Below are 22456 nucleotides of genomic sequence, written 5' to 3' on the forward strand. Positions count from 1 at the left end.
AGATCAGCCTCCAGTTTAAAGGCAGATGTTTAAATAAGCTGGAATCACTTTTCAGAGTTTGTTAGCTCACCAAGTCTAAACGACAGATTCCTGTGTGCTGAGCACTGTCAGCCTGTGTAATTATCTAGCACAGCAACCTTATTGTTGCCATATTATTAATTTATTTTATAGGCAGTGCTGCTGGCACCCATTTAACATATTTCTGCTACTTGTCTGAAATAAATATTATCAATTTTTTTTATTATTTTAGTGCTTTTTCCTCAAGTAAGTCAGTGGAAAACTGGAGATTCTCAGCAGCTCTGAAAGTACAACCTGCTACCCCCCCCCCCCCAAGTATAGACTGAACTGCCAAAACGTGAAAGATCAGTTTTAAAATGCCAGAGGTTTTGCAGCTCAGGTGCCACTGTCCACACCATTAGCGACTATATCATTCCCTGTTCACACATAATCAAGCAAACCCGAATAAGCTCTTAACAGTAACAGAAAAGAGACCTTACTGAAGCTATGGCAGTGTGTATTTTAATGCTATTATTGAATTTTTCACTGAAATTGGTTTTCCCTTAACATGCCACGCTTAACCTCTAGGTGCAGTGTACAAGAGATTTGAGGTGGTTGCACATTAAAGGTGTGTAGTTAGGCACAAAGCCAAAGCTAAGTGCTCCTATCTCCTGTGGAGAAGAATATCCTCCAAGGAATGCAAATATTTATATTCAGAAGGTATCCTTGGTAGCAAGTGATTCAGCCTTCAACAATTTCCAATTCTTCAGAAGAATGAAGTAGATTATTTTATAATGTTAATGAACTGTTTGTATTCAATTTTACAAATTTGTGTGCACAAGTAAATAAATAATCACTCTAGAAGCACTGTCTTTCCTGGTCTATAATACATTAAACTATATGAAACTGGTATTTAGAAATCCTTGGGCTTGACATGGATTTCCTATTACCTAATTTGTGCTCCAAACCATGTGATGTGTATAGATCTGTTTGTTGTTCACTATTTGCCATTTAAAAAAGTGATAAACGACAAAAAAAAAGGAAATCCCAGTTTTCACACTTTCTTAGCAATGGTGGAAGCAACCAAAAAATGTACTCTCTTTCAACAGTTCAAAAATTTTGTTTGATTGAGGTTTGCTGGTCATCAACAAGCTTCCAGATGTCTCCAGCCTCTTCTATGTAAGTTTTCCTTCTGTCAGAAACAAACTTTGCATATAAATAATCATAACTTTAGTTGCTTATGTCAAAATCAATTTATGAAAGGAACAAAAACTAATATACTGTGTAACTAAGCACTGCCTAACTTAAATAGTCAAATGTATGTGTCAAATCATGGAGTCAGCTTAAAAATCAGAAGCACTTACCTAGAAGTATTTTGGAAATAATGAAATGAAATGAAATGAAATTAAATTGGATTGTTTATTTTTCAATATTTTTTTTATTCAAGGTCTTCATGCTTCTGTCACATGTTCTACACAATCTGCTGGTCAGCATTTTCTCCACAATCACAAGAGAAACTAGGAGTTTAAAAACATTAGCTTCTCACATACACTCAACACTCCAGTTGTAAGGGCTTTCAGTAAAGTCCTTGCTGTAACAGGCACCTCAAAATGATGGAAGCTGATGAAGTTGTAAAACAGATTATAAACTGTGTATAAGAAATATATTGCACCTGTATTGGGACTTTTAGTCTGTGTGCATTCAACAACTCATAAGACTTTCCTAACATAAGGTTCATAAAATTATGAATGTCTGGTTTTATGGAAAGAATAAGACAGCCTTCACGTCACTTTATAAATTGTGACTAGTCCCTGGTTACATAAAATAAGAGATACAACCATTAAAAAAAAAAAAAAGGTTAAATATATTTCTTGTTCAATTAAAGAATTTTTGCATTATAAACATTCCATTAGGTCCTTCTAAAAATGAAAATACAGATATCCTATATCTGGCTGGTTGTCTTAACAGCTGCAAAACAACAGAAATTTTCGGTTTTGAAAAGAAACTGAAGTATTGACACACCCAAATATATTATTTTTCTAATCCATATGTATCAGAAATGTATTGAAATAACATGGAGTAAATCATTACAGTTCCATTACACCATGAGTCACAACTTAGTGCTATGCCTTAATATAACTATTTACGTTAATTCTCTGACTAGACATACTTCAAAGTGAAATGTATTCTTTAATATTACTGTCCTTCTTTGCATCTTTCTTGTTCTGAATGCTACGTGGCTGGTTTGTCAAGGAATTAAAGGTATTTAACAGGAGTGATGATAAGGATAGGTAAAAACCAATTCTATTATGTCAGAAATAATTTTAACAGTGGTGCTGATGGTGTATTCAACCAATGCTTCTATTGAACCATTATTTAAATTTGTAAGATACTGTTCACTATTAAGGACACAAAGAAAAATCCCGTACATCTACAGCAGAAAAGCTTCAGCAATTAATAAGGAAAGACATAAAGCAGGCATTGTTTTTCTCTTAGTTCTGTATGTCATTTTTAATAACGATTGAATAATGAAATCCATGCTAAAACTAATCTTTTCTTTACAATAAGAAGGCTCTATAGTGCAGGAAAAATTAAAAACTTTTTCAGTCTGGCTGCTTCTCAATCAAAGGACATATCAGTTACTGTATATTACTGCAACATTCCAAGCATTAAATTAAATTATAGACAATAGAATCAAATACAGTTTGCATCTGTGGGGCATTAAAAAATGAGGCACGTTCAGCAGTTTATTCCCAGTAGAAATATCCCTGCTGAAATAGTGCTTCTTAAAACATTCTTTCCTTCCAGACTCGGCTGTTTCAAATGCATTCCTCAGGCGATATACATATTTGGTTTTTAAATGTGACATGTAGAAATCAACCTTGATTTTCTTGGATGCCTTGACTTTCTTTAGTTGATTTACGCTTTGGGTAACCTTATCGCTCCCAAGTTCTAACCCTGCTACTGGACCTGTACAAACAGCCCCAAGCGTGCTTATTCAGCAGGGCTGCAAGCAAGCACCAAAGGTCCACCTGTTTTAATATGTTTTGAGGGCTTCTGCCGCTCATTACACATGATTAATGTGTAAGGAGAGGCCAGATAACTGCAGAGACTGAACCTGTGCTCTTTAGTCCAAACACATGGATCTGTGCCATCTGAATTGAAAATTAGTTAGTTCAGTGTCATTAGAGCTCACTGCAGTCATAAAAGAAAGGTCTGCAGACATTACCGGTAAGTTTGGATGCATATGTTATAATTTATCTTAAAATTGTTTGGTAAATCAGAAGTATTTTGGACTTTGATAGTAGCCATCGTATCTTCTTGTTCTTACCACAGGAAAATTCTTTCTAATTTAGATCAGCAGAGTGTATAAAACAGAAACAGAAATATGGTGCATCAAGGGTCAGATTCTACACAGGTATAAGTAAGTGAAACTTTATTCATGCCAGTTAAAATAACTGAAATAAGCTTCACCCCTACATCTCTGGCCCTCAGCATCTGCTTCAGCAGTGCAAAACTACTTGTGATTTATGTTATCTTTTGCACAATATTCATGGCATCTTCTTTGGCTGCTATGGCCTTTTGCTTGGAGACAGTAAGGCTGAATGGCACGTTTAAGTTGAATCCCTAACTACATTGGATCCATCCATTTCAGGAGTTGTTACAGTACACTCTAACTACATACATTTCTGTTCCTTTTTTTTTTTTCCCCAAAGACTCACTGGATCTCAAGAAAAAAGTGTTGGTACCTGCACAGAGTTTGTACCCTGATGTGAAATTTAGTGTTTATAACTGTGTGTTGAGTTCTGTGACTAAAAGCCCAAACTGGCTGATACTGGAAGACAAATGAAGGTGATTAAGCATAATTTAATCTAATTTTCCTAGAACTCTTGTCTAGTAAAACTTCTGAATGTTTACAATAATATTCTGGAGACTTCTCTACTTGATTTTTCAATTAAAGCTCTCTGACAAGAATGTAAAAAGGAGGTAGAGTAAATATTTAACCTGAAGGGATTCCTTAGATGTCTTTAGTACAACTTATTTAAAGCAGAGGGTGGTATTTCAAGACACATAAATTCTGTTAAGGGGCTGAGGCTTGTATTTTTTGTGTGAATGCAAGAACAGGGGCAGTTGGACTTACCACTTGACACTATCATAGCCTTGACACGATCAATGCACCTATGCAAACCATGGCTTCTAGATTTCAGCATAGACAGCATTTATCTTGCTGCCTTACTATAACAGCACATGCATATCCTTATCATAGTAAACCACCAACAGATACACGGCGAAACTAAATCCTTCTAAAGGAGTTGCCTTCTGATCTTTATAACCCTTCGCAAAAGAGCAAGAAAGAAAGCAGTGCAAATTCCACTGACAACCGAGCTGTGAATTACCAAAATACTAAATTTTAGAGGGAAGAAAAAGTAATTGTTTTCAATAGCTATTTAGCATTTTTTAAAGCTATTCACGTAATGCTAGTGGCCATGGACAAAAGAACTGATAACCATAGAGAAAATAATTATTGCCAAATGGCATTAATCGCAGCACCAGGCTAGACTTGCATAGAAGATGTGTAGATATAGATTAGCTCTGTGACAATTTTTAGAGATGACCTTTTTTTTCTGTAGTGGTGTCACTGAGACTAGTTTCAAAGGGGGAAAAAAAAAAAGTTGCAACAGCGAAAAAAACCAACCCAGATGGACTGCTGCGTATTTTTAACAAATTTACATTTGACCCGCAATCTTTTGAAAATGCAAGTACTCATTATAGCTATCATATTTGTACCTTTGTTATTAATTTGTTGATACTGCTTTTAATAGCATAGTTTGAGATGGCAAGAAGCCTTGCTTATAAAATGAGATCTTTGTGGGTTATGAGAAATAACATCTTATGTATGCATATAAACATACATACACTCATGCACACAAACACACATTCTGTGGGTCACAGAATATTTTCCTCAGATGCCTGTACTCCCAAGGAGATGGATGTAAATATTCCTTTTTATCTTACTGTTACGTAGAAATATTTTCCTTGGAAGGGTTACACATCCAGCTAATGATCTGGTATCAATATTCTCTGCATATAGAAAACTTTGTTTAGTGTAAATTGTATAATGGAAAATGTAGATGGGGAAATAACCAAGAAAATAGCTAATCTTTTTCCAACTAGTGCATGGCTATTAAGTAGAATAGATAGCCAAATTCTGCCTCCTATCTTTTTTTAATTGGCTTATCTAATAACAGTTTTGGTGCTTGCCTTTGCAGATTATTCTGAAGCTAATAGATCTGACTGTCACATTATTTGTATCCTTATTGTTAAATGACCCAATGCAATTCCTTGTCTTGTCCTTGCAGTATTTGCTGTTTTCTTTCTTTCCTGATATTTTCCCCCTTTTTTCTTTCAAAAGCAAAGTGTTGTGCTTTAAAAGCTTTATTTTCCATTGCTTCCAACAGTGGGAGATGGGGAGATAATGTTTTATAAGTATCTTGCACTCAACTTGAACAAGTCTATGAGATTACAAAGGATGCAATTAAGACCATTTTCGTTTGCTTTTCTTGTGATACAAACGTAACACACATCATAGCCCATGCGGTTTCCTAGTGCCAGCCATCCAATGGTACTTAAGGGTTGTTTATGCAACTCTTACACTGAGAAATATATCCCCCCCACAAGACAGCCAGGTCAAATCAGAAACTTTTTATATAGTTGATATTTATGTGAATAAAGCTGGCATAAATAACTAGACACATTGCATTTACATCTACACAAATGAGCATTTCCTAATGCTTTTCCTACTTCTTTATTTTTCTCTTTAAAGAAAGCAGTCTCGCTGCCTTCAGAACAGACACTATTTTATAATATCCTACAAGGGTCAGAATAGAATAAAATATTCCCAATTCTTTAAGAATTAAAGAGAAAAAAATCCCTTGAACTTCAGTTAAGCTTATATAGTAAGTGGTAGAACTACTTAAGTGTAACATTTTCCTCTAAAGTATTAATGAAATATAATATAAACAATTCAATAGCTTTCAGTTAAATAATATATGTTTAGGACCTATTCATTCCTAAGTGTACTTACTTATGACAGTTTGAAAAATATATTACTCTGTGACAAGCTATTTCATACAGTTCATTATGTTCTTTGTACATATTTTCCATAGTATTAGGAATGGAGAATTGTATCCTGATGGATAAATGCTGGTGCAATATGCAGCATGTATTGCAAAATTAACTTGTCCTCGGATAGTCCCATGCTCATAAATAATGTGCAGAATATGAATTTCTGTTTCTATTGTATTCTAAAGAAAAACATTGCTGTCAGATTCAGTAATATGGTACTTGGAATATACCATTCTAATATAATCTTTTCAAAATTTTTCAAATTTATACTGAAGATAATTTTGGAACCTTCATATCTCAAAAGTCAATATCTAGAAATTGTCTTGCAATCCTGTAAAAGGTTTCTCAGTGTGGTCTCCTACATGTCTTTTTTCCTCTACATCTTTCCATGTCTACGTACTCCTATGAAAAATCCATAGCAGTTACACAAATGAAATATTCTATTTTCAAAAGCTCTTTTGGTTTTAGAGGTAGCTAAATTTTATTAAAGACTAAAATTTTTTATAGAAGAAATTACTAGGTGCTTCAAAAGTATGCAGAAGTTCTTTGTTGACTACATGGATCCTGGTTTGGCTTCAGGGTTTGATTAGGCTTTTTTGGGTTTTTTCCCTTTATATGAAACATTATGAAGTCATGGAAATTGAATATTTGCATTGATTAATATTTTGTCAAAAAATAGGATATTAACATGTTTTAAATTAAGACTTCTAGTTTATTCAAACTTTAACAATTGAAATTATTTACAATAAAAAGATGACACTGCTTTAATCAAAATATAATATGTAAAATTATCAAAATAGTTCCATCACATCAGTGCGAAAATAATGTCTATTTCAATGTTTTAAAATGTTCTGTATTGGAAGATTTTCTTCCAGTTTGGGTTGGAAACATTTTTCAAAGTCTTTAAAAATTCTTTCAGTGCCAGAAAAATGTTCCTTCCCAGTTTTAATACCTCGGGTGTGTTCTGCTCCCTTTTTTCTGAGGGAAAATTCTCATCACAGGACAGTGGCTTTCTGAGTCACCCAGTGCACTCACATTCCAAATAGGAAGTGTCCAAGAGTTGCATTCAGACTTGCTGAATGATTGTTGCAAACCATGTAGAGCTAAATCCAAACCCTACAGCATTTTTTGAAAACTGAAACTATTATTTTCTCATTTTACCCATCTTCATAGTGGAAAACTTTTCCTTTTGATTTCTGTTTTGGCTGTGCCTTCCAGTTAGCTTGCAAGTTCCTAGAGAAAAGGATTGTCCAGGGCTGTATATTTTTGCAGTGTTGAGCTGTACATGATCTTAATCAGATTGGACAGGGCTTTGAGCAACTGGTCTAGTGAAAGATGTTCCTGCACACCCATGGCAAGGGGGTTGGACTCTCCATCATTCTGGTCTAATCCCTAGATCACTATGGGCTTCTGCACAACGTTCTAGTATACAAGAATGAATCTGTTGTATCAATCCCTTGCTTCCATAGTACCTTTATAATTCTGATCATCAATAGCCCTTATGAGGAATAAAGCCTGTTAATAAAACTGTCTTGTTCTACCCACTGTAAAGTCAACTTTAAGAAAAGACAGCAGGTTGACCTCAAAACATCTGAAGTTAAGCACCAATGCTAAATGAACATCAAGATAAAGGTGAATTTCTAAAGGTACAATGGAGTAAGTACTAATGGAGGAACACCCCGCAAGCGTATGGTGTTTATACATGCTATGCAAAACGGATGAGGACAGAGTCATACCGAGATGTTCCATTTTGAAGGGAGAAAGGTGGTGGGGTTTTTTGTCTGTTTGGTTGGTTTGTTTTTTTGTTACCATCAGGTCAAGAGAGGATATAGAGATGTTACTTGTAGCTTGGGGAGATTTTTTCTTCCCTCTACATGTAGATTTCTCTGCTGTCTGATAGGGCTTTTATTACCACTGAGTATTTTTCTAAAAACATCTGAAGGATTTAGGAGCACAAATTACATGTAAAATTCAGTAGGGTTTATTGCCTGACTCTGTTAGATGCTCAAATTTACCATAAGAAAAGATAATGTTACATCAAATGCGCAGTAAAAGTCTAAACCAGAACTATGATTTCCCTCGTCTTTCAAAATCTGCCAGAAACAAATGAAGAGTATGAAGCGGGGGGGGGGGGGGAGGGGGGGGAAGAAAAAAAGGAAGAGGGGGAAGATGGCTGCATATATCTGTGAAGGTTTAAAGATAATATGCAATGGTTTGTAATGCAATTCATAATGGCTATGTGACCATTAATAGCTTCCTAATATTGACTTTTATTCTCCGGTTACACCACTTAAGATCAGCTCTATTGAATTCTGCTGGCTCAAAGTCAAATGGCAGAAGCCTGTCTCTGGTTTTGACTGCTAATATTTGCAAAGCGTTATTGATTCTGAAAGGTTTCAAATGTGTCCCAAGTTATTCAAATAAAGCTTTTCTCTGTCTCTTTCTTCCAAGGCATTTAACTTAACCAGCACTTTACAGATGATTAGGCGTACTGGGGGAGAAACAGTAGAGACAACAAAGATCCTTAAAGACAGTTATTTCTCTGTATTGCCCTTCAGTGCAGTGCTAAAAATTGCAACGGCTGACAAAGTACAACCCTTGATTATGTATAGAATCCATTTTGGGGTGGAATTCGTCTACATGTAATCATGTATCTAAACCTTAATAGACTTTCTTAAAATTTGGTGTATAAAAATGACTACATTTAGATCGTCTGTTTATATTCTTTTATAAAGGAATTTTAAAATGTCCTTTGGGAATCTCTCTCTCTCTTCTTCTGATAAAAGACAGCTGGTTAAATACCTTAAACCAGACACCTGACTTTTAACAAAACAAAAGCTGAATATGACATATCCCACCTACAATATAAGATCTTGGATTCTAACATAAAAACCTGTCTCATAATAAAGAAAGATGATATAATAAAAATAAAGCCAACAAAAAGACCTTTCATGTATTCACTTTTCATTAACTTTTAAAAGTATTTGGGACATATCAGGAAAAGCAGGATCAAATAATGGATAAATTAGCACTAGATAACTCAAATTAGGCAGGTCTTCTGAAGACACTGATGTTTAGCAGATGAATACTTGTCTCTTTTTTGTTAATGAAATCCTTCCAGAGAAGCTATTCTGTTCAATTAAAATGAACAGACTCCAGCATAACAATATTTCTATATAAATCCATGCACTGCTTTTTAGAGTGCTGTGCTCAGTAAAACTTGGGATTATTCCACTGTGTGAGGTGGAGCAAATCTTTCTAAACTCACCTATGGAATATTATCTCAAATTCTGCATCTGTTGTAATTGATTTGGCAGAAAAAAATACTTTGAAAGTTTCCTTTCATCTTCTCAGTTATTTCCATCTCAATTTTCCCTCTGCCTTTTGCTTTTCTTACAATGCCTCCTTTCTCCTCCTTTCTGGTTTTTATCATGTTGATGATTCCAGATAGCCTTACGTATACTGTCAATCACATGCCATCCTGCCCAAGAGTATATGCCCCCAAAAATCACATGGGATAGCTCATTTTTATCCATCTTTTTCAAAGGAAATTCAATTTAACAGTCATTTTGAATAGCATAAACCCCTGACTTCTGGCATCTTCATTTTAAATGAAAGCACCACATTCTCTTTCTGTCAAAACACTGGATTTCTCCATAGTAAGAATTCTACCCTTCTCAGACTGGTGTGGTAATAAGCATGTAGTAAATGGTACACCTTAATAAATCAAGCCCTCAAGAGACTGGACTGTCTGTGTTTCATCAGAAGGTGGCTGTGATTATTTGAACCATATGTATCTTCTAAAACTTGAGTTTTAGAAATCAATTCTTTCGCTTGTTAACACTATTAAGATATTAAACATGATGTAAAACATCTTCTGTGAGTATAATCTAAAGAGAACATTTCTTTTGCATGCTTACTTTCTTAGGGCTATATTGGATGAAGTGGATAATGTGCTCAAAGACCATTTCATGGATTCTTGTGTCATCCTTAGACTGGAATAATTTCATATTAAAAGTTTCTAATTTATAGCTCTGCTGGAATATTTTTATAGACAAACACATTTCTGAAGTATTCTATCATGCATCCTACATTTATGAATGTTTGAAGAAATTCTAACATTTATAAATATTTTTATTATTCACTCTGTTATCACTTCTTATCACCTACTAAAAATGCTTTATGAAAGAGGTAAAGATCATCAGGTTTTGAAAGTCACTAGAGAATTTTAGGCAGCCGCATTATAGGGATTTAGTATTGGCCACATGAGTAAACATCTACTCTGGACTAAGATGTGGGGACTTGTAACAGCAATGGTATTATGTCATTTTGCATAAGCAAGGACTACGGTTTAATATAGATTCCCTGTCTGATGTTTCTCAGGTTCAGATAAAATAAGGAAAAAAACACTATTGTTCATATGCTGTTTCATCCATATATAATTCATTATGCATCTATTTCATCCATATTGGTGTGATTACTTAGCTCACAATTAATGAACTTGATCGGGAAAAATGGCAGATGAGCTCTGGATTAGGACTTAGTAGCTTACTACTAAGTAGAAGCCATAGTAGCTTACTACTGCTATAAGGAAAATCAACAAGAAGATCCAGAAATTGGTAGGTTCACGTATACTACTGTCAGAAATCAAAAAGCACTTCGATATACACTACTGTTATGAAGGTGTTGTAAAAGTTTTCAGCTGATTTACAAAGAAAGTTTCTTCTAAGGCAATCTGTGAATCGGCCATCATTAGGAGGTAGGTTTGACTACATAACAAAAATACCAAGATTTTATTACACTGAATTGAGTTTCTTTTTAACGATTGCTAACATTAAATTGAATATCAGATAATTTTTATTGGACTGACATGTAGCTCTAGGGATGCATCTTAAAATTGAAGTAAATCCAGCTTGTATGCAGATTATGTGTGATTATTTTCAACTTGATGTACACTCTAGAAGTTTCCAGCAAGAGCTAGAAGTATGATGAAACACTGTGTAAGCATACACTTTGCTTTTTCAGTAGCATGTAGCATAGCGATACTGTAAACCCCTGTAGGTTTCTAATGGTTATATTTCTGTTGTTTAATAACTAAAACCAGATCAGTTCTAGTGAAACTAACTCAATATGTTATTTTGCCAGCAGGGAAGAAAAAAACAAATATTTGCTAGATGTGGCAGAGTATATTTCTATGTCACAGTATATACATGACATATAATAATCTGAAATGAAAATATCAAGGATTAGACAGGAGCTAACATGATTAGCTGTGTTGAGGACTTTCAAGTTCCACTGAAATTTTTCTGCCATAAACTGAGCAGATTTAGAGGAAACAAAAATATACCCTGTGATTTATTACATAATACAGTTATAGGTTTTTCCAATATTCTTAGAAAAGAAAAAGGGAAGAGAGTTTTGTATTGCATACCAATTGAAAATATTCTTGCCTCCCCAAACTGTGTCTTTTAATTTCAGAAACTTTTGCCTCTGTAACTTGAACAAACTCACAGGGAAAGTTCTTTGTTTGAATTTTTCACTATAATTTTCATCACTAGATCCACACATTCTGAGGAAAAGCACCAAACAAACAAAATTATTCATGGACTTTGCTGGACCAGCTCCCTTCATGAAATCAATTACGTTCTCCAAATACAGCTAGATAGCCAAACTCACCTGCTGTTAAGAGCAGAGGCTGAACCACATGAGAGTATTTATGGACTAATGGGTTTTTGCTTGTCATTACTAGGCTTTGCTTTCCGTCTCCTACCCTGCCAAGTTTCTGAGGCCACTGCCTGGCTGCCACATAGATAAAACCTCAAGCAGTGAAAGTTCATACTTCAGCCTCCCTCACAGACTTTCATCTCCTACTGATTCATGTTCCCCAAACAAGATACTGAAAGAACTGCGTTTTAAAGTATCGGGGCAACTTCCAGCATTATTACTACCAACATTTTTTTTTTATTAGTGTGCTCTTTGCAATTGATTCTGCCATTACTGTCCTTGGCTCAGATTTTGCTAGCACATCTCATGCAGCAGCACTGATTTCAGCCACCTCTGGCCAGTTTACTCTGTCCCATTTTCTGTTGCTCGACAGGTTGAGCTGGTCACTGGTTCACCTGGGATAATGTATCCCTCCACTACCTGGCAATCACTATTATGACTCCATAATTATTTTTGCAGTGATAAAGATGACTGATGGCTGTGAGAACAGGAAAGTAAAAATTGCTAACACATTATCTCATATTCAGCAGCATAGGTTTTGGGGGGTGAGTTTTGGTCTCTATTTTTTTTCCTGGGGAAGAAAACTTCTGCCTCCTGTTACCAATTCTATATAGAATATTGCCAGTTAGAGTTCTTGACCTTGTAAGAAAGATCCAGCCACCTGTAAGATTATATTTTTGCCCTTGTGATGGATGACTCTTTAAAGTACCCTTGAATGGTTATCTGCCTTGAAGTACTGGTGGCTTAAAACTGAAGGAGACTTCCATTGCCTGATCTCACTATTAACCTGTACTTCGCAAACTGCATCACAGATATTTCAAGCTCTCCTCTATGTCTCTTTTTTGGGTTTCCTCCTTTTTGTTTCTGTCCCTTTCTTGTCACATGTCAGCAGATTTTGGTTATCACTTGTTCAGCTATATAGCAAAAAGCTGAACAAACTCAAATCACATCAGGCTCACCAAATTCTTATAAAACTAGTTCCACTGTAAAAATTATCTTCCAGGACTAGGCTGATAATTGGAAGCATAAGATGTTATTCAGATGTTCACATTACATAGACTTTATATCTGGGGCCTTTTACATTATTGATGTGGACAGGAGGCAACCCCTGTCGCTGCCCCCTCCTGTAAAGCCGCTCTGAGATGTCCACCTCATGTACTCAGCCTGCTCAAAGCGCCAGAGTCATTTGTCAGTGTCCTGCATCTGGAAAACATCTTTGCTGTAAGAATGTTCTGCAGCACGAAGTAGTGTGGGAGGTGAGACCATATTTCTCCAGAATTTAAAAGGGGAACCAAAGATTTTTATGAGGGCAAAAAAGGGCAAAAGCAATAGACTTGCACAGTTGTGAGGATACCGTGCTATGAAAAACAGAGCAGGGAAACAGCAGCTTTGTCATACCATGAGGAAAAAAAATAATAGTGATATTTGCTTATATTCAAGGTTCAAAGTTATGTGTTACTGTGTGCTTAATTTCTGAGTACCTGTTATAAATGCAGTCTTACTGTACGCTGGCTGCTGTGGAGCAGCAGTGAGATTTTTGCATTTAATGTCATAAGCATATTTTAGTTATCCAACATTTCTATTTTAAAAATATCAACATAACATAATAAAAAGGTGACAATTTTTTTTATTTTTTTTTTTTTGGTAATAGAAGAAATTGTTGTTTTAACACAATCTTCAGAGTTAGAAAGGATTGCATACTGATCATTAAAACGTTTAAGAAATTAGCAATTACAAATACAATTAACATTGCTTGACATATGGCTAATAGAATCCACCTTGTCAGAGAGCATATAATATGAATATGTTCACCAAAGTAGATGTGCTTCAGGAGGAAGTGTGGTAGGCGAGATCAGCCTGAGTATTTGCCAGCAAGCTCTGGAAGAGAGATAGCAAACCTTCAGCAAGAAATAAGATTTGTTCTCTTATGAAATGTAATCTAGCAGCCCAGGCTTGCTTTAAGGCTTTCACAGGTAAGTGCCGTATAGGGATATGTAAATATTGAAGCAGTCTTTCCTTTGTTGAGTAAAATATCATTTGTACTGTAATGGTGTGGGTTTAGTTATGGTGCTGAGCTTTTAGATTAAAATGGCAAAATACTATAGTACAAAAGCTAAATAGCATTTTCTCAAATTTGGAGATCAGTACACGGAGGAGACTTGAAGCTTGGTTTTTACCAGAAGATAGGAGTAGGAAAGATCTTGCCTCTTTTCTGTGTGTTGAGCACTAACAATATATTCTCCCTGAACAAGTCATCCTCTTTTTTCTTTTGCTTTTTATTTCTTTCCACAAAATCCTTATAGAGAAAGGGCTGTTTGTCACAGAAATCTATAGAAACTCAATAAAAGGAAGGGTTTCACTCAGCTGAAATCTTTTCCCACTCCCATGTGAGAGAAGAGCCATGTGCTGGAACAGTTTATATAGTTTATCCACTAACTGTTTAATATAAAATGCATAGACTACATTGAGCACTACAGCCCGAACTTCTTTCTCAGAAAAGCAATTTAGCTACTAAATTAGAGTCATACTGCTGCTTGTTCACTCTTCCTGGAGCTTGAATGTTTTGTTGCACAGCTTCAACAGGAAATGGAGAAAGCATCCATCCTTCCCTACCAATCTAGTGGCTAATAGTTTGTGATCAGACCTCTTTATGGAAAAAGGAATATCTGAGTTTCAATCCATTTAGAAAAGGAAATTGAACTCATGTCTGTTATTGCTCAGGTGACCGATTTAGCCACTAAGGTGTTTTAAAAATGTTAGGCACCACTATTTTTTCTCTGGCCAGGTTCTCAAAGAAAATTGCAGTTGCACCTGATCTTGTAAATGTGCTAGATGTGCTCAGCATATATGTAGCTATTATATGCTAGTACTAGGTAGAAGAACAACTTCTTTTTAAATTATGCTGAAGTTTAGGCATGTTCTAAATCGAATTTTTCAAATGAAGGGTGTTGGCATGACCAGGAGCACAACTCCTGACACCTTGAGGACTCTAGTCCCAAGGTGACCCTTGCTTCTTCAAGGTAACAGGGTAGATTTGGGGAAAAGTTGCCTTAAGCTTTATGTTTAAGTGTCTCACTCCCAACTGGGCCTTGATTTCAATGACTGAGGCTATCTCAACACTGCAAAGTACAACAATCCATGAACTAACAACTCACTAGGTGACTGTGAAGGTTGTGCAACCTGTGGCTGCAGCAGCTCAGGTCTGGAAGCAGTGCAGCTGCCTTCCTGCAGTGCTCCATCAAAGCCAACCAGCTTTTCTGAAGGGGTGTAGCGCTACATGAATGACATTGTACTGCTTCAAAACCTGGGTCATTTACATCCAGCCACATCATGGTGAGATCAACTTGCCTAGAAATGACAAGCATCTGGTGCCATTTTAGACTCCCAGATATCCCACCCATTTTCCTGGCATTCAGAAGGTGCTGTATCCTATTTGTCTACACTATCCTAATATCTCAGATAATCTACAATGTCCAGAAATCTTAGTACCTTTCAAAGGAACTACATAATACCGCTACATTTGTGTTTCAATAACAAAATCATTCTCCAGGTCCCACTGCTTGGTGTTTTCCAGCCTTTCCAGATGTCAGGTTCACCTCTGTGCTTGTCTCCACACCCACGGCAAAAACATGCCTGTATAGCTTTACTGGAGGTACACCTAGAAATATCTCTTTTTACAAGTCTGATCTTGAAAGGTGTTTAATATTCTCAAATTTATTTAAGACAATAAGTGTTGCAGGTGTACTTCACGGGAATGAGTCTTATAGGAGTAGTTACCAGTTTATACAATTAGGTAGAGGATGGTTCGCCTTGTGTTCTCCCTGAGAACATGAGCGATATCTCTGATCTATGTAAAGAAATGTTGTCTCATCTATGAAAAATTTGCCTTCAGGACAACGTGGAAATAAATCAGGGGAAGCTATCACAGTATCTTTTGGTGGCTTGTACATAACTAGAATTTAAAATGCCATTCTTTTCACTTCAAACTGACTCAAAAATAAAATATATCGGATATTTTATATTCTTGCAGATAAAAAATGGCTTTATTTAGGACCAAAAGAATATTTCTAGGTCCTCTTTCATTTCACTTCTAATCTGTTCAGAAGCAAGCAATGTTCTTCTGAAGCAGCAGTCTGTGGGATTTGCTTGGCAAGAGAAGTTTGTTTTGAAAGTGCCATGTCCTCATTGCTACGCAATCCTGTGCTGAGTGTATCACTGTCAAAAGATGTGTATATGTCCACTGCTCAAGTATGCAACACTTAGGCAAAAAAGACTCTTGTTCTGCTCATCATGATCTTCCTGTCACTTAGTTTTTCCACTTGTGAAATGAGGCCAATCACACCCACGTACAAAGTGATTTGATCTCTACTGATACAAAAAATAATTATGGAAACCCTAGATATTAAAATTATTCTCCACAACTATTTAATATATTCTTTTTGAAGATCACTCAAGAAAGACATCAATGGTGAGGCTGAATTTTTAGTATGACTCTTTTGATATAAATTTTATCATCTAGGAAAGCAGCTTTCAAAAACAAGTTGCTTTCAGCCTCTGTTGATCTGAACCAAACCTACCTAAGAAATGGAGCAAAACATATTTAGCATATTACCTAATTCCCTTGTTTTCACACAGGCAATTTAAGCAATAATTTAAATTGAACAGAATTTGTGGCAATTTGTTGGATTAAATTATATATTCTTATTGAGTGTTAGATTTCTTGCTTTGGCTCAAGATATTTCTTCTCTTTTCTATGACTTGGAATGCAAGTAAGGTATTTCATGAAGAAAATTGATCACGCTAATCTTTTTGTGGATAAAATAAATTCAAATTCAAATACAGATTTAAAACCTCATTGGTTTGGAACACATTTTTTTCGGGGAACATAAGGAAAATTTTTAATAGTGATTATGAATTTTGGTGGTATATTATTTGGGTACCTTATTGGTACTTATTGATGGCTGCATTCTTAGGTTAAAGGTGCACATCAGTTTCTGCAAATGACAGCATATATGGATGGTGTGCATACATGGCATCCAAGTGGATGCGTGAGGACTTTCGCTGACATGTAGAACCAGTGCTCTTGCAGGAGATCAGCTGTGGCCTCTGTCTGGCTGAGAAGGTGCAGCATGGATGAATGAACATAACTGCTGGTGTGGCACATGAGCAGAAACCTCTACCCCAAACAGAATGAGGGCCCATTTGTTGTCTTCATTAGCTCTGGGACAACCCCACTTCTTCCAACAACAGCTTCTGGGCCACATCCAAACAATTGGAAAACTTATGCTTAAGGATAGCTGTAAGGATAAGCTAATTTAGTGGCTTTTACCAAGAGTTTTCTTCAAAATGAAGCAATTTGGCACAATATAGACATAGAAACAGAGTTATTTTCCCCCAGCCCTGGATCTGCTGTTTCAGAGGCAGTCTCAGGCTACTCTCCAGTGACTTCTTTAGAGGTTTCTCAATGGCAAAATGGTTTCCAGCTTTTCTGACCTGCTGTGAGCTGGGCTGTGCTCTGCACCATCTACTCAAGAGTGCAGAAAGACCACTGTGCTTGACTCTTCCTTCCTTCCTGATGCCTGATTCCAAGTTTCTGCAACATTATCCAGGATTAATTTCCCTTTCACTGTGGACTTGACTTTAGCCTGGATCACATGAAGCTAAGCCCCAGCTCCCCTTACCTAGTCAGTGTATTTCTTGACAAAATCACTAACTGCTTGGAAAATTATGAATGCACATTTCACAGATTCCATACTGTTCTCACTGAAGTCAGAGGCAATATTTTCAGTGAACTGAGTGGAGATAGCACTGGGCTTAAAAAATGCAACCTCGTTCCCCCCAAAACCAAAACCAGAACGTTGTGCATACAGTAAAAAGCTGCAGTTTGACATACCTGAAGGAAAGAAAAGGAGACAATTTCCAGTAATTTTTTTCAGTTTCCATCAATTCATTCATTTTTTTCCCATTTGCAGTTAATGTCCTAAGCAGTGTTTTTTCCCTTTCAGAAAATGTTAAGGAGAAAAATTATTTCACCCTTCCCCATCTCATGATACTTTGAGCATGAAAATGATGTAAAGATTCATACACAATGTCCTGGATAGCTGGCTTGTTCTAAAAATTGTTCCCAGGTGCTTTGTGTCTCTTTCTTACTCGAAGATTATACAATTAGCATTTTAACGTCCCACACTTCTTGTCTAGTTTCCTAGGAGGATATGAAAATGAAGCCATGGAAGCTAAGCTGTTTGGTATTTATCACACACACTCTGATTGTATTTCAGAGCTCTGGGATTTAAACAGGACGTCAGTCTTTCGTAGCCCATTTGGATATCTTGGTCTTCACATAATGCTGCTGGATGAGTATCAAGAGCGACTGTTCGTGGGAGGAAGAGACCTCTTGTATTCCCTCAGTTTGGATCGAGTCAGCGACAACTACCGAGAGGTGGAGTAAAAAGCTATATATATTAGTCCCTTCATATTATAATGTGTAGCACAGAATAACAGTTTGCATGACTGGAAATGAGATAATGGAGTTTTTGTGGATGTTTTGTGCATGAACTTTAAGGTCATGTTTATATTTAAGAAAAATACACTAATTACCATTTTCTCCCCAGTAATAACCCATAAGTCTCACTCTAGGTAAAGAGATCTGGGGGTCGTATAACTATTTCTCACTGTTTTTCAGTGTGTTTACAGATTTTAGAGCATCTCACACTTTGTGCATACCTGATTACTGTATCTCTGCTATATTATCAAGGAATAATTTCTCCCTGGTATTTGTGGGGGACTTTCCTACAGCTGAAAAGAAAAAATAAAAAAAAGAAAAAGAAAAGAAATTAAAAAATTAATTAGTACATAAACTATAAGAAGTTTTCAACAGCAGCACAAACCATGCAGCTAACTTTTAGCCTTCTTTGGAAACTGGATTTTGCATTGGTTTGAGCCAGAGGTGCTATTAAGTAGTGCCTGAAAGTGGCATTTGAACTCTACTCAGTGGTCTGTGGGAGAAAGGTGATTTAAGTCATAAGCCTACCAGAGACCTCGGTACATCGTAGAAGAAGAAATTGATCAGCAAACTGGTAATAGAAGTGGAGAGGCTGGAGTCTAAGCTGGTGTGAGCCTTGGCTTCCTTACTCACTTCTGCCCTTGGCAGCTAGGATCGGAAGCATACAGTGGCAAAGGAAGCTGGTTGGAGCATTGCTCCTCTCTCAACCATCTTGACTGTGGATAAACAATGTCTTGAAATATTTCAGTGGTTTCATTACCTACTTTTTATTTTTTTTCCAACATGTTTTGATGTAATTTCATTCATTCTCAAATCAGTAAATGAATGAGAAAGTGAATAACAAAACAAAGCTCTCTGGTGAAATATGATTTTTGTTGATGTCTATGCTGCGTTGATCACTAATGTTTCAAACTCTTTTCTTTCTGCCCCCTTGTTGTGAGTATCACTGTTCTCATGCCAACACTCTGGTCAACTTTACCCTAAGCAACCATGCTTATCTGCAAGTGTAATTAGCAAGTTCCACTACTGCAAGCAGATATAATACACTTTATCCTTTTTATAAATGTTTGGGAAAGACAATCCTAGATATGGGGAAATTAATATACTCAGAGAGGCCATTCGAGAATTTATTTATTTTTTAAAAAGAAAAAGAAAAAAAATCAACAAATTAACTCCCCAGAGAGCAATATTACATACTGAGCCTTGTTCCTCCACAGTGAGATATGAGTTAACTCCTTTTCCATGTGATAATATTTATTAATATCCTGTGACAAGATATTAGAGCTCAGGGATATGAAAACATTTAGGAAGCAATTGTTTCTGTAAAATAAGCTTTCCCCCCGCCCCCCATTCTTCTTCCCCGTTTGGCAGTAAATCTTTATGAGGAAAGATGACAAGATAGAGCACTTGATGCTTCTGTCCACCCACCATTGACCTGTCTGAACACACTCTTGAAGTTTGTCGTTCTCCTTGTGTCAGATGGAAAATCAGCCATTTACTCTGAAACCATACTCTCTGTCTTGAGACCTGTGTGCAGAGTATGACAAACTAATGGAAGCCTTTCTTGCCTGCTTTTATGATGTGCAAAAGATGAGAAACTGGAATAAGTGAAGCTTGACTTAGCATGCTTAGAAACATGACCTCGCTGGGACTTAGCTCCCTTCAATACAAATGTCAAGATACTTTTCCCTTTTCCCAGTGTTCAATCGGTGCAGATGTCATTCAGTAATAGCTAAAGGGAAAACTTGATCATCTTACAGTGCGAGCAGCAAAAGTGTGGAATGAGACATTTATGTTATATATGAGAGCTTAATTACTGAGATACACTGGGGGAAGTTCCTGGAATTGAGCGACTGGTTGATTCATTATTACCAAAGTTCTTCATTAATCTGTCTTTAACTGTGTGTTGGTTAGCCTTTGGCCTTTTTCTTTCACGTTGAGGACTTTAGCTTAATTAATCTAAAACACCAGTTACAATCTAGTGAAAGTATAGGAGTGGAGGCAAGCTCTTGGGTTTTATTCTCTCTCTGGTAACCAGGGTGACTACCTGCAAAAGAGATGGTTCATAAAGTTGGTAGTTTGGGGCATATTCACATAATTTTTTTTCATCTTCTGTGTTCTAGAAAACAGTTTATGCATTTTATTTCATTGCCATCCCTTTCTCCACAGTTTGGACTATGAATGTGCTTTCTAAAAACCAAACTAAAACCCAGTGCCAGTTAGAGATATATCCCTTCTGCTGTAAAACACCTAGTCATTCAGTTCTAGCAGGCATATTAGAAGTCCCCCAAAAGAAAAACAACAAATGCTGAGTGGACATAAAATTCTTTTTCATTGAGACCCATTGACTGCCAAAGTAATCCAGCATTTCCAAAAAACTCAACTTGTGATGCATATGAGGTATGCATCCTATAAATCTGCATTTAATTAGCTACATTTTTTCTTAAGGTTCAATTCCCTTCAGTTTTCAAATACAAAGCAGCACACTGAAGTGTAGATTATAGCTTTTTCACAGAAGCTATTAGATGTTTATGTATAAATCTACCAAAATTACTTTAGGCATGTATTATCTTGACAACTTTTCATATCCAGTAAAGACAAGATACACACAAAATGGGGGTAAAAAAATCAGGGAACAAAACTACTACTGTTGTTCTTGCATTGACTGAGGAATCCAGAGATTCAGGTTCAGCTCTCAACTGTGGCATAGACCTTCCATGTCATCTTGGACAAAGAGATTCTCACTTCTCCATTGGTCAAATTATATTTCTTTTGCTTACTTTACATTTTTTTGTACTCTTTGTATCTCTCCTTTCTTATAATACACCCTTGCTTACAGTGTTTAACATATCTTAAGTTTTTGAAACAAGTTACTCATGCACCTTGGTTTCTACATGAAGAATGCCCTAACACTAATAGTAGCAAGAATGAGGAAGATGATGAAATGTGGATATCAATATTTACAGAGAATTAAAGCTGTAGAAGTACTTGAAACCTGATGTAAAGCCAAAGCTTCAGAGATACCCTCCACATGACCTTTGCTTTCCCTAAGTTCTCATTCCCTTTCACATCACCTTTGGAATCAAACTTTACACATATTTGGGATTTGTTCCAAAGTCTTTAAGGCTTGTAATGTTCTAACACACTGATAGAAAATTTTCTTTGATATCTGGTGCCAAATTTATTGTAAAAAGCATTTCACTTCATTGTAATTGGTGCCAGAGCAGATCTTTGTTAAGAGCAGGCTTGAATCAATGCCAGTAGTTCATCACCGCTGATCTAATAGCTCTTAGAACTAAGGACGACCTTTGTTTCTACTTTTCATCTTTTGTTGGAATGAAAATAAACTACACTTCCTATTTGTCCACAAACTCCTTACAGATATTCTTTCTTCCTAGCTTCTGGTTCAAAGTGCTTATGAAGGCCTTGCTCGGAAAAGAAGCCTTCCAACTTCTGTAAATCGGTTTGTGCAGGTAGATCTCCATGGGCTGTTTCTGACCTAGTATGACATGCCTCCGGGTTAAGACTTGTGTCTCTGCCGTAATGAACGATACAGCCCCTATAATACACCCAGCTTCTAGCAAAGCTAGCTATATTTCCTCTTCAGAGCTGGCTGAACACAAGTCTGCAAGAGCAGGGCTTGCTTGTATCTCCTTTGAATACTGGGTAGGAATGTATGTATATTCAAACCGAAATACAAAGCACACAATTTAGCAGTGAGGTGGGTTATCCATTGGAATTACCTCCCAGGAGGCAAGGTGGTTATGAATTTGTTGACAAATGTATATAGTACCCAGTCGTAACCAGATATTTTTGCAGAATTTATGCTTCAGCCAAGCACAAGTTATGTGTTAATTAAGCACTATTCATTGGCTTAAACCAGGGATGGGATAGCTGAATTGCTCAATTGCTCTGTCATATACTGGAGTTCAGTCTAGCTTACAGAGTAGTCTAAATTGCCCTGAAGCATTATAAAGCTCATGTAATTTCTTGAAATTAGTTTTCATTAGATACACACTATCTTGTTTTTTGAGGCTAGTGACTGAACAAGGAAGCTATTTGGAGACACTTATTAGCATTCCAGCTTCAATTAAAGTTTTCCCTGTA

The 22456-nt window shown here is 36.3% G+C and overlaps 1 protein-coding gene across 1 annotated transcript in view; it reads left to right on the forward strand.

The window, feature by feature from the left end:
* Positions 1–22456, forward strand: part of SEMA3E (semaphorin 3E) — a 145258-nt gene that overhangs the window by 54268 nt on the left and 68534 nt on the right. Inside the window, exon 2 of the mRNA XM_037390243.1 lies at positions 18126–18286. Coding sequence (XP_037246140.1) covers positions 18126–18286 — 161 coding nt within the window. The remainder of the gene's footprint in view (positions 1–18125; positions 18287–22456) is intronic.

The sequence above is a fragment of the Falco rusticolus genome, chromosome 5, assembly GCF_015220075.1.
Source record: "Falco rusticolus isolate bFalRus1 chromosome 5, bFalRus1.pri, whole genome shotgun sequence".
Lineage (NCBI taxonomy): Eukaryota > Metazoa > Chordata > Aves > Falconiformes > Falconidae > Falco > Falco rusticolus.